Source organism: Dreissena polymorpha, chromosome 8 (genome assembly GCF_020536995.1).
Source record: "Dreissena polymorpha isolate Duluth1 chromosome 8, UMN_Dpol_1.0, whole genome shotgun sequence".
NCBI lineage: Eukaryota > Metazoa > Mollusca > Bivalvia > Myida > Dreissenidae > Dreissena > Dreissena polymorpha.
Genome location: NC_068362.1, coordinates 102,628,376 through 102,642,134, shown reverse-complemented (window position 1 = coordinate 102,642,134; position 13,759 = coordinate 102,628,376). Strand labels below are relative to the sequence as shown.

General features: G+C 35.5%; 1 protein-coding gene across 1 annotated transcript; it reads right to left on the bottom strand.

The window, feature by feature from the left end:
• Positions 1 to 2,720: 2,720 nt before the first annotated feature.
• Positions 2,721 to 3,512, bottom strand: LOC127840779 (uncharacterized). The gene has a single exon (XM_052369191.1). It carries the CDS (start codon positions 3,510 to 3,512, stop codon positions 2,721 to 2,723), a length of 792 nt encoding a protein of 263 aa, XP_052225151.1.
• Between the last annotated feature and the right edge of the window lie 10,247 nt (positions 3,513 to 13,759).

Genomic DNA, 13,759 nt, shown 5'->3' with positions numbered 1-13,759 from the left:
CCCTTTAACAGCAGATTTCAACTCAATTTCAAATTCAGACAACGAAGTTTTTGTACTCGAAAGCTCAGCTGCTTATTCTTCTGCTGCTGCTTGATAAGCTTGTGCTTTCAGATTTGGGTCATCGTTAGAATGGAACAGTTCACTGCTCGTTGGCATATTATTGGTATTTATGCTTTTAACATCTTTATGTTTAGGTAAAGAAAAAGAGGCATTCATAAACCTTTCAAAATTGTATTTTCCTTTTACACGATTTCTACTTTTGTTTAAATGCTGGTACTTCTGGTAAGTACGTGCCAGGTGATTGGACAAGCTTTTGTACGTAACATGTGCAGGAAGACTGCATTCATCAAGAATAGACTTTGTGGAACCATCTAGTCCATATGATTTAATATAATCTATTGCCGATCTGTTAGTGGTGTCCATTTTGATCATCTGAAATTTATACAATATGTTAAGGACATTGACATATACTTTCTGTGACCAACCGTGACTGACTGAGTGTGAAATCTGTTTTGTTCTCCTGTTGTCCAAACTATAACAAATGAAAATTGTAACAATACAAAGTATAACAAAACAATAATTAACAAACACATTAAGTCAATTAATTAAATTAAATTAATTAATTAAGTCATTATTTAAATTGCTTATAGTCAATAAAACAACTAAAACGATAGTTTTCACATATAAATCCAGCTGACGTAGGTTTGTTTACATAAAGTTTCAATTTCGGATAAATTCGGACAAAACTTCATGTTTAGTTTCGGGGAATACCAAGGTCGAATTTGTGACGTGCGCATAAAATGCGCAGCCTCGACTTGATTTGACCTTTTGCTTATCACATGAAACAATGTTTTTGTTTTTTTTTCAAAAATAGAACGAAAAATCGCGGGGCGTTTATAATTCATGAACAAATACCTATTTTTCCACCACCAGATTACCAAATTTTGATTTTATTATACGTATTTACGTATAAATATGAATTATTTTGTAGGCAATTTGTGCGCACAGCAGCAGACAATAATATCACGTGACCGGAACAGGCACAAATCATGCGAATGTTACGAAAATAACTTTTGTAATCACCCTCTGTAATTGAAAACGATGGCTTCCGGTTTGGTTTTTGCAGAAATTGGCACGTGAAACCAAAATCGATTTATAATATAAAGTTTGCTATATCATTATTTTTATAGCACATATAAGTGAAATATTGTTTATACATGTGAAAATGTAAAACTATAAAGAAATAACTCACCTTTTTAGAGAAAATTTTCCGTCAAAAAAACACCGTTATTCTCTAAGAGTAGAAGGCAAATTCAAAATGGCGGCTTCGGTTGCGGTCGCTACAATTTAGAATGTTGGTTTATTAAAGATTGTAATGAATACAATCAATATAGGATTTATTGAACAACATACCAGTTGTTTACTTGTAAAATCCCTTTAACAAATTACAAAACAATAATTGAATTTTAGGAGTTTTGTAAAGTAACGAAGACGTGCATGGAGGCTGACATTTTATTATTGTATCTACCGGAAGTCATAAAACGTAACACGCAGGTTACAATAAACTAAGTATATGACATCTCCCTTTTTCTGAAAGTTTACACAACAGTCTATGAGTTGAGTTGAATGGCTTAGTTAACACTTACAAGTGAACTTAATAAGTAAATTAAACAAGAACTTAAGAAAGTAAATTTTTAACTTTTGTAAGGCTCATATCCAATAAAGTTATAAGTATTTTTCAGTCCATTGAACATTCACAAATTAATTCTTAACATGCATCATATATTTTGATAATTAACACAACTTAAAATATACATGTTAAATGGGTAATACATATCAAACTAACTTCAGTCACTAATCCACATCATAGTCACTAATCCACATCATAGTCTCTTACACAACAAAAGTTCATAAACATCTTGAGAGGCTCATAAACATCTAAATACAAGCTATCAAATGTTTTCACTTTAAACTTAAAGGGGCCTTTTCATAGATTTTGACATTTTTTAACTTATTCATTAAATGCTTTATATTGATAAATGTAAACATTGGATCGTAAAAGCTCCAGTAAAAAATCAAGAATAAAATTTAAAAAAGGAAAAGAACATTGCCGGGAGCAGGTTTCGAACCAGTGACCCCTGGATTACTGCCAGAGTCCTGAAGTAAAAACGCTTTAGCCTACTGAGCTATTCCGCCGACTACACATACTTGATGTATTTTATACCTTATATAAGCAATCTTCGTAGTTTCACAAAATTTAACGACAAAAACAGAACTCTCCAAATTATTCAATCGTTTCGCGTTGCAACGCTTTATAATTTTTAGGTTTTAAAATCGTCAAAAGATGCATATAATGGCTATATTAGACCATGGTAAATGTTCAGTATTACTGTTTCCTCGCAAATATCATAACTAAAACGAAAATTTGCGAATCTGAAACAACTTTTTTCAATTTTGTCAATTTACCAAAGCGTTAAAAGATCCCTTTAAGCAACAAATTTAATTAATTATCATGAGATATAATAACAAATGATGCACACATGTTATAAACCGATTTCTAATTATATCTCAGGTAAAATGAATCTTAAGAATTGTTCAGGATGGATCTTCATAACTGATAAATTCGATTTTTTAACACACTGAAAAAATGATATCTAAATGATACTGATATTGAAACTTCACAATTTTCACAAGATATTTAGAACATTTCTTTTCTGATTTCACACATACACTATGACTGGATTTAGTGGATTACACACATATTCATCATATTTGCTTGGCATTTTCACATTTCTACCCGATCTTGTGGTTTTCGTACCACTCAGATCTGCATTTTCACACGCAACTTCTGGCACTGAATTATCTGCTGAAATTTCTAAATTAGAACTTTGATTTGATATGTTTTCACTGTTTTCCTGTTCCTTTGAAAATTGATGAGTCCCAGAGCTGTACGGTTCTTGTGGATTATCTTGAAACTCTGCAGATGTTGGTCTCAGGTGTCGTCTGTTCCTGCGTAGGATTCTACCCTCCTTCGTTTCCACTATAAAAGATCGCGGCGCATTATGTCTCCTAACCACTGTTCCTGGAATTATTTTTCCATCATGTCTGATTGTAACAGTCTGTCCTTGTAGAAGTGGTTTCAATTTAGGACCACTATTTTGGTTGTAGTAATGTTCCTGACTTGCTTGACGCTGCTTGTACCTCTGGAGTACTTTCTTTGGACTGGTGTATTTCGGTTTCAGGAGTTCTGTTCTTGTAGGCAGCGAAGATTTCAAACGTCGTCCGATATGTAATTGGGCTGGTGATAGGTTTATCCCTTCCAATGGTGTGTTTCGGTAGTCGAGAAACACTTTTGATGGGTCGTCACTTTTCTGAATCAACTTTTTGACAGTCTGTACATATCTTTCAGTTTGACCATTCGCCTGACTATAGTGAGGACTAGTGGTAGCATGTTTGAAATTGGCCTCTTCTGCGAATCTTTGAAATTCATGGCTACTAAAACTGTGGACCATTGTCACTCACTATCTCATCTACATACCCGTATCTGGCAAACTGTTTTCTTAAGTATGCAATTACATTTCCTGAGCTAAGATTGTTTAATTTCTCCACTTCAGGCCACTTAGAATAATAATCAACTATTAGTAGGTAGTGATGCCCTTTCAGCTCAAACAAGTCAACTCCCATCTTGGCTGATGGTCTATCTGGTATCTTACTGTGAATCATTGGCTCTTTGTTTCCTAGTTTTGTGTTGTTTAAAGCACATATTGCACATTTCTGTACCGTTTGCTCAATTTGTGTCATCATACCTGGCCAATACCTAAATTCTCTTGCTCTAGCTTTACATTTCACAATGCCCAAGTGTGTTTCGTGTACTAGTGTCAACATCATTTTCCTATGTCCTTGAGGAATAATCACCTTGTATCCTTAATATAATACACCATCGACACATGTGATTTCATCTTTCATTGCCCAGTACTTTTTAATAGTCTCAGGTACTTGTGCTTTTTTATCTGGCCAACCGTTCTGTACCATCTCCCTTAGTAAGCACATTTCTTCATCTTTTGCAGTTTCATCTTGCAAATCTTTGTACTTCTTCTCTGAAATTTGGTAAATCAGCATTCAATTGTACTTCATGTACTGAGAGATCTGGAACTATATTTATATATAGTTTCTCTCAAATACTATCTTGACAGTGCGTCTGATATCAACAAGGATTTCCCTGGTTGATGCTTCACTTCAAAGTCATATTTCTGTAGCGCAAGAGCAAATCTCTGTACTCGCGGTGGCGCTTCTGTAATTGACTTCTTAAATATGCTCTCTAACGGTTTGTGATCAGACTCCACAACAAAGTGTCTACCATATAACTGGTCTTGGAACTTCTGACAACCGAATAAAATAGCTAAAGTCTCTTTTTCTATTTGCGCACAGTTTTTTTGAGTACTGGTTAACGCTCTAAATGCATATGCTATCGGTTTGTTGTTCTGCAGGAGTACTGCTCCCAAGCCACATGAACTTGCATCTACGTTCAACACTATGTCTTCATCCTTATTGTAGAATGCCAATACTGGTGCATCTGATGCCAACATTTTCAACTTTTCAAAACTTTCGTTTTGTTCTTTCTCCCAATGCCAATTAGTATCTTTCTGTAACAACTGTCGCAATGGCGCACTTACTTCAGACATGTTTGGCAGGAATTTCTGAAGATATGTGACAAAGCCTAAGAAAGTCTGTAGTTCTTTAACATTCACTGGTGGTTTCATATCACGCACTGCACGAACTTTCTCTGGGTCTGGTTTCAGACCATCTTTCGTGATCTTGTGACCAACGTATTCTACTTCATCCTTTCTGAAGTTACATTTCTTTTTACTTAGTTTCAGGTTCCATTTATGTGCTCTGTCCACACTGCTTTTAGTCTTTCATCATGTTCTTTTTCAGTTTTGCCCCATACCAATAATTCATCTACAATCACTTGTACACCTTTCAGTCCTTCTATCATTTCTGTCATTGTTCTTTGATAGATTTCAGGTATTGACTTTATCCCAAACGGAGCTCGTATGAATCTGTATCTCCCAAAGGGTGTATTGAAGGTTGTCAATTTTGAACTTTCATAGTCCAATTTCAGCTGCCAGAATCCAGACGTTGCATCTATGGTGCTGAATACTTTTGCTTCAGGCATTTCAGCAACTACTTCCTCTATTGTTTTCATGGGAAAGTGCTCTCTTTGTATTGCTTTATTCAAGTCTTTTGGATCAATGCAGATTCTGACTGACTTATATGGTTTTACTACTGTTACCATGCTATTCACCCATGGTGTAGGTTCTTTTTGCCTAACTATCACTCCTAGCTTTTCCATCCTTTCAAATTCTGCTTTGACCTTATCTTTCAGCATGACAGGTACCTTTCTTGGTGCATGTACAACTGGTACTGCATCTTTATCTACCTTTATCTTAACTTCCCTAGGTAGTCATCCCAATCCTTCAAACAAATTGCTAAATTCATCTTCAATCTGGTAGATACGTTTTAGCAATATAAAGAAGTGAAACTCCAGCTGCTGGAGCAGTATTGAATTTTCATTAAAAACAATTAGTTGGTCCATTATTTAAGGCAAGTGACCGATTGCCCAAACAGTTCAAAACAGCACAATACAGCACAATACAAACCAACATAAACACAAAATATGAATAAAGCTGGGGTCACCGCCTTGGAACGGTCAATGCAAAGCATTGGGGGTTTAAACCTGGTTATAGAGCGCTCAACCTCACACTTGGCCCAGCAATATTCATAATACATTTAAGTGTAAATAAAATTTAACGTCATAGCATTGTAACTCAAATTAAACAATAATAAAAGGGAATTAAAACGCATTCAATTTAATTACTATTTAATTACTCAATTGCATTGAAGATACAAGAGTAACTGAATTACAACTTTTTGACGAACGATCAAATAAAACTATTAACAATTGTCAACTACATTCCTTCTTTATAGAAAAGATTTGAGAATATAGAATCATATAGTTAATATCTCAGATAATCATCGCGCAAATAAAGCCTACTTTTTCTGCCGTATCACCACTTATGATTGATTCCGATTTTGTGTCAACTACATAGAATTCAACAGAATGAATTTCATCCTTCCACTGAAGGTCAAGTGTTATAAGTCCTTCCGGCACAACTCTGTGTCCTGAAAATGATATCAAAGCTACCACTGCCTTTCTTAGTGGGCCGTTCAAATTCAGTTTTTTGAAATCAGTTTTTGATAACACGTTACATTTCGCTCCAGTGTCCAGTTGGAAGTTCAAGCTAACTCCATTAATTAGTAAATTTTCAATTAAAGTCTCATTTGTCTTTCTTGCCATTCTTCCTGTAGATTTCAGCATACCTACAAATAAGGCATCATAGTCATACTCTTCTTCTTCTAATTCATGTACTTTTTTGTCAGGTCGAGTTTTACAATCTCTAGAAAAGTGATCTTTCTTCCCACATTTCTTGCACGTTTTACCAACAGCTGGGCAGTTCTGACTTTTTAAGTGTTTATAACCACATCTGCCACATGTATTGACTGCCGCACTATGGGGGTTTGTGTTGATTTGTGTACTTGGGTGGTTGTCGACTAGGCTTTTTGAATGTTTGCGGCTGCTGAGTTTTAGGTTTGTGCGGTTTCAATTGGTGGACATTTGGATCTTCTCCACTGCTCGTGGATTTCAACTGTTTTTGTGATATTTCATACGACCTGGCAATGTCTATTGCCTTTTCTAGCGTTAAATCAGAACCTTCTTGAATAAGTTTTTCTCTTATCTTTTGACTCTTGATTCCGAATACCACACGGTCACGAATAAGGAAATCTTTCTGTTCTCTATAATCGCATTCCTTAGCCAGAACTTTCAAGTCAGTAATATATTCATCTACTGTCTCAGAGTCATTTTGTATTCTACACTGAAATTTGTAGCGGTTATAGACTGTGCTAGTCTTGGGTCTAACATACTCTTCGAACCTCTTTTTAAGTTCAGCAGGCTTATTTTCTATCATCATTGGACAGGTCTGACCATGTACCATAAACCTCTCTACCTCTCAGTCCAACCCAAATCATTAGATATGCCGACTTTTAGTCATCACTTTTCCCTTTTAAGGGGCCTTTTAACATAAATTCAACATGGGTATAAAAGTCTTTCCATGCCGTTACCAGATCCGGACTTTGCCAATTCATCGTCGGTGCATTACCGTGGAAACCTTCCATATTGGGCTCTTACCGTAGGCCAGGGACTAGGTTTTTATTTGGCTTTTAGTATTTTGCGTATTTCTTCACGTGTAGGCAGGATTCGTCGAATTATGACACCATGTAAAGTAACGAAGATGTGCATGGAGGCTGACATTTTATTATTGTATATACCGGAAATAATAAAACGTAACACGCAGGTTACAATAAACTAAGTATATGACAGTTTTTGCAGACAATTCTAAAAATTGTGGGACAGAGAGATATTGCTCATTTTGAAAATTTTCCCTTTTTACCACAATTATTTCTACCGCATGTAAGCTATTTCTTCTTTGTTTGTTTAGTTAATAGTTTAAAAAAATTATCTAGACACATATTACTTTTGCTGTGTAGACATCATTTGAACCATATTGCTGAATGAAAATGTAATAATAAAAAGCAATGACTTCTTTTGTTACAATGTTTACAATACAAACAGAAGCTTATATAGAATTGAAATAAACGGGAAAAAATGTAATAAATTCTTCAATTTAAAAGACAATACAGTAATAATTATCTATTTAAAAAAAACAAGTTACAATGTATATGACAAACAATAATTAAGAATGCACTTATTTAAATAGTAATAAAAATATAATGCAAGAAATTTAATTTCACATGATTAAATCATTAACAGTCAAATGCCTTAATATTATAATATTAAATGACTGGAAATGAAATCAGAATCTTAAAGCAAGCAGACGAATAAGACACTTGCTCATTAGATCAATTCTACATTTTGGGCACAAAATCTTTGATCTAGAAGGAGTGCTGTGTCCGAAGAAGAACTCTCTTAATTAACTTGGTCAGTGGACATTGAAAATAAACAACACAACACTAAAATATGACCAATCACAACACTCCCACACAGTATTCTAAAGAAAATATTGAAACCAAAACCAGTTCAAAACAGCATAATTTTTTAATCAAAAATCAAGAAATTTACACTAAACTGATTTTAAAATTGCTTTAAAAACAAATGTTTCCAGAAACTGATAGTTAAGTGTGACAGTGACAGAAGAATATCAATAAATTTATAAACCAAACAAACATTAATACTGAATATGAATGAATGAAAAACTTGACATCAACGGAATACATGTTGGGTATCAATTGAATAATGCAACAGGCACAGTTTTATAAGCAGAGAGCTATTATTAGAGTTTATAAACTTGTACTGATGAAAGTTAAGAGTCGCGAAATTATATGACATGGCAGAATTAAGATACGGATGTCAACAAACTAGAATTCTAAGTATATCAATCAATGAATATATAAGTGTATACGTACATTTGAATTGAAATGAACAGTAAATATTACGATTTCAGCGATCTGAGGTGCAGAACGTACTTTCGTTGTGTTTGTTTACCTGTTTACCCGATAGTGCGATACCGTCCCGAACGAACGACAACTCTTGTTAACTCTTAATAACGAAAAGACCCAATAATACATGCATCTTGTAGAAAGTGTTCAAAGTCTCAAAAATTCCAAGTCTGAGTTAAATATCTTTGATAGTCTTAAAATATATAAATTGAACTAAATATTTAAGGTAAAAAGGGACATAATTGTAAAGAAACTGTTGACAGAGTTATTTAGCTTGGTCTTCACATGAGTCCTGTCACCATAAAGGAGGAGTCCAAGTCTGAATTGATTATCTTTGATAGTATTCAAATTATTGAACGTAACTGATGATTTAACCCAAATTTCTGAGTTAAATAGGGGCATTACTCTAATAATAATGCTTATAGAGTTATGCAGCTTGACCTACATAATTATGTGCCATGTTGCCGTAAAAAAATGTCAAGTTCGAGTTAAATATCTTTGATAGTGTTAAAGTTTTAGAAATTGAAAAACGTATTCTAAGTTAAAAAGGGTCATAACTTTAACAAAACCTGCGTTTGTGAAACACAATGCCCCCTACTGTGCTTTAAGCCGCACAGCAACAGCAGCTATTTTAGAGAAATTGTTTGTCCCATGCCCATAACTTTTCCAAAAATCAAGGGGCTGAACCCAAACTCACACTTCATCTGTAAGTCATGAAGGAAGACTTACATACAAAAAATCAGCTCTTTTTCTGACTGCGTTGCGTAACCCCCCTCCCCCCCCCCCCAGAAAACAGTTATTATAGAGAACATTTCTTAGTCCCAGGCCCATAACTTCTCAAAATCAATGGATCGGAACAAATTTCACACTTCATCTGTAGGTCATAAAGGTCGACTCACGTACCAAAACATCAGCTCAATACCTGGAAGAGTTGCGTAAAAAACCTCCGGAACATGGTTATTATAGAGAAAATTTCTGTATTCTCTGTTGTCTCAAATCTCAATGCCTTTTACTTTCTTTTAAAAGAAGCTCCTCCCTTGGATTATATCCCTTTAAAATTATTACTTCTCTAGTCAGAAAAAGACAGTGCACCTGCTAAATAAAAATTACATCCCTTTAAAGCTCACTACTTCCAATTTAGATCAGTCCAAGGCCCGAATCTTGGTCAAAAATAAAAAAAATCAGCCTTGCGTAAAAATCCTCCAGAAAATGGGATGCCATACCAAGAAAGACCCGTCTAATAATGCATGTCATTTTGTTCCAGCCCATCATTCTTCTCACATCTGCCCAGAGAGTTGGCAAAAGGGCCAGCATTGCCCTAAAGGGCTAACCAGAGTTCACAGTACACCAATTGAGGAAGGCTTGACCTGATGACTTAGTTTTTGACTCCACCAGAATTAGATTCAAACATTTCCTTGATATTGTCATTCTGACCTGGTTTTATTAAGAGCAGTTGGTAAATGTGGCTTTTAGAGTTATGTAGGTTTTCTAAGATTTCAAATGGTTACCTAAGTTTCAGACAAATGAGACCCAGATTTAAACTTGGCTTAGATATTGTAAAGATAAAATTTTTGAAAGTTTCATTATGATTGAGACATAAATGTGGCTTCTAAAGTAAAGAGGTTTTTCTAAGATTTGACATGGTGACCTAGTGTTTGGACACACATAACCCAGATTCGAACATATCCTACACATTGTCAAGATAAAGACTCTGACCAAGTTTAATCAAGATTAAGATATAAATTTGGCCCCTAAGATTTGATTAAAAATGACCTAGTTTTCGGATGCACATGACACAAATTTGAACTCACTCCAGATATTGTAGGGATGAACTAAATGTTGAGATCTAAAAAAAAACACCTTTTTGTGTGTTTTGGGGGGAAAACCTTCAATTGGGGATTTGAAGGTCCCATTTGGGAGAAAATAAGATTTTTTCAGTGGAAATTGGGCCTAATACCAGCCCAAAATTTGAACCAAACAAGTGATATGACCGCACAAGATATATGACCTGTAAATGATGAAAACTCACCTGTAAAGTGTTGTTGTGTTGTTTTTTTCAAAAATTAAAGCACGATTCCATTGAAATTACCAATGGCCAGCATGGACGCCGTTGTCCTCGTGTACAACTACCAAAAAATTCCTCCGAGTTGAAGAGTAGCTTAGGTACGGTGGGGTATTCGTGACAATTCGATGCTTGATCTCTGGTGATCAGCTTTATCCTGACTATGCTGCAAACGATCCTAACAGACACAATCTTTACCTGCCCTCCCCACACTTGCAAATCTGCATATACATGTACATCCCAATCCCAACCCCCAACTCCAGATTTTAAGTGGCAGGGAAATAAGGCAGAAAAAGGCAACTATACACAACCACACTTTTAAGTGATGGCGACATAAGGAGGACAAATGCAAATTGTTGCAACACCCACCCACCCCACCCCACCCCACCCCACCCCCTTTTAAGCGGTACGGTATATGGTTGAAACATGCATATCTATACCGCCTGTTTGTGGGTTGCAAATCTATACCGCCCGTTTGAGGGCTGGGAATACTTTTTTTAATTGCATTAGAGAGCGGACACCATGCTGAATGTTTAAAACGCACTAAGTGACCCCGTGACCTAGTTTTTGGCCAGGCATGCCCCAAGTTCGAACTTGGCTTAGACATTATCTAGATACAACTTCTGACTAAAGTTTGTTAAGATCGAATGAAAACTATTTGAAATAGAGAGCGGACACCATGCTGAATGTTTAAAACGCACTAAGTGACCCCTGACCTAGTTTTAGACCCTGTGACCTAGATTTTTGCCTGGCATGGCCCATGTTTAAACTTGGCCTAGACATTATCGAGATAAAACTTGTGACCAAGTTTGGTGAAGATCGGATGAAAACTACTCGAATTAGAGAGCGGACACCATGTTGAATGTTAAAAACCCACTAAAAGTGACTCCGTGAACTAGTTTTTGGCCCGGCATGGCCCATGTTCGAACTTGGCGTAGACATTATCTAGATGCTACTTCTGACCAAGTTTGGGGAAGATCGGATGTGAACTACTTGAATGAGAGAGCGGCCACCTTGCAGAATGTTTGAAACGCACTAAGTGACCCCGTGACCTAGTTTTTGGCCCAGCATGACCAATAATCGAATTTGGCCTAGACATTATCTAGATACAACTTCTGACCAAGTTTGGTGAAGATCGGATGAGAATTACTTTAATTACAGAGCGGACACGAAAAGTGTGACGGACGGACAGACAGACAGGCAGACGGACAGACTGACCGACCGACCGACGGACAGTACGAAAACTATATGCCGCCCGTTGGGGGCATAAAAATATTGTTGACAGAGTTATCCAGCTAGACCTTAACAAGTGTATTGTCCCTATAAGGAAGTAGTCCAAGTTCGAATTGATTATCTTTGATAATATTCAAATAATTGAACTTAATAAAAAAAAATAACCCGAAATTATAAGTTAAAATGTGGCATAACTCAAAAAAATAATACTGACAGAGTTATGCACCTTGACCTACACAATTGTCTTGTTTTAGAAATTCAACAACATATTCTAAGTTAAAAAGGGGCATAACTTTAAAAATATTGTTGACAGAGTTATCCAGCTAGACCTTAACAAGTGTCTTGTCCCTATAAGGAAGTAGTCCAAGTATGAATTGATTATCTTTGATAGTATTCAAATTATTGAACTTATAAAAAATGTATACCCGAAATTCTAAGTTAAAAAGGGGCATAACTCAAAAAATAATGCTGACATAGTTATGCACCTTGACCTACACAATTGACTTGTTGCCATAAAGAAGTTTTCCAGGTTTGAGTTAATCATCTTTGATAGTGTTAAAGTTGTTTGACTTTATAAAAAAAACTTTAATCAATGCCGACGCCGGGGCGAGTAGTATAGCTCTCATTTTTCTTCTAAAAGTTGAGCTTAAAAGCACCATACAAATTTAGGTGTTGGATATACTTATATTATTTCAAAACTTTTCAACTGACCTTTACGGTTATGCTGATGACCATAAAGTTGTCTTTAAAATTAAAGCTGGAAATCAACAAAGTGAATCTAACATCATTAACCAACTGAATGACTGTCTTGAAAATATCCTTAACTGGATGACTAAATACAAGCTCAAAATGAATAATGCAAAAACTGAAATTATAGATTAAGGAACAAAACAACAATTAGAAAAGCTGAACATTTCTAGCGTGACTGTTGGTGGTTGTGAATTGAAGTGTGTGGACAATGTTCGCGACCTTGGGGTGCATATGTCAAGTACCTTAAATTTTGATCTGCACATTTGAAAGAAATGCCAAGTCGCCTATAGCCAGTTAAGAAACTTGCAGTGTATCCGGAAATATTTGACACAAAAATCCACTGAAATTCTGGTTCATGGTCTTATTCACTTTCATTTTGATTTCTGTAATGGACTCATTGCTGATATTCCGGCATATCAGCTGAACAAATTACAAAGGATTCAAAACAATGCTGCCGGGTTAGTAACCTGCGCATCATATGAAGAACGTAGTGCCGACTTGCTAAAACGATTACATCTTTTCTTTAACCGGCAATACAATGCATTTTGACGTTTACAATAAGCAATTATGCTATGAAATATTGACACGCATGGGTTTGAGGATTTAAACAGTCAGCCAATCGGCTTTGAAGGTGTGACCGATCGGCTTTGAAGGTGTGACCGAGGAACACATTAATTCGTCTCCTGTGTTATTATTTAAAGCGGATATATACGATTTTTATATGTGTTTAATTGTAATATATTGATAAAATATGTTACAATAACACAAAATAGGAAAGAAAAATTATACATTAAAGCCGAATTTCATAAAATGCAGCAAAGAGAATTTAGCGCCCGATCCGATAGTGACGTACATATTTTCCTACAATAACCGAAGCATTCGTCTTCGTATTATAAACCGTTAAACTACGAGGGATGTTCCAGAAGTTCGTGGATTTTCGCTATAACTTATTAGTTTGCTGGTATAAGTCAATGAAATTTACATATTATACAAACCAATTATCACGGACTTTATATATAAGCTAAAAATGCATGAATTCCATAAATCGCGTTTGAAACGCGTTGCCATAAAGACCTCAGTAACGACATGCGGCGCACGCGTGTATTTTATTATAAGTATGAGCGTTACGCGAATTTA

What these genes read in the sequence shown, in the direction of transcription:
- LOC127840779 (XM_052369191.1), bottom strand. Translation starts at nt 3,512, where the DNA reads ATGGTCCACAGTTTTAGTAGCCATGAATTTCAAAGATTCGCAGAAGAG.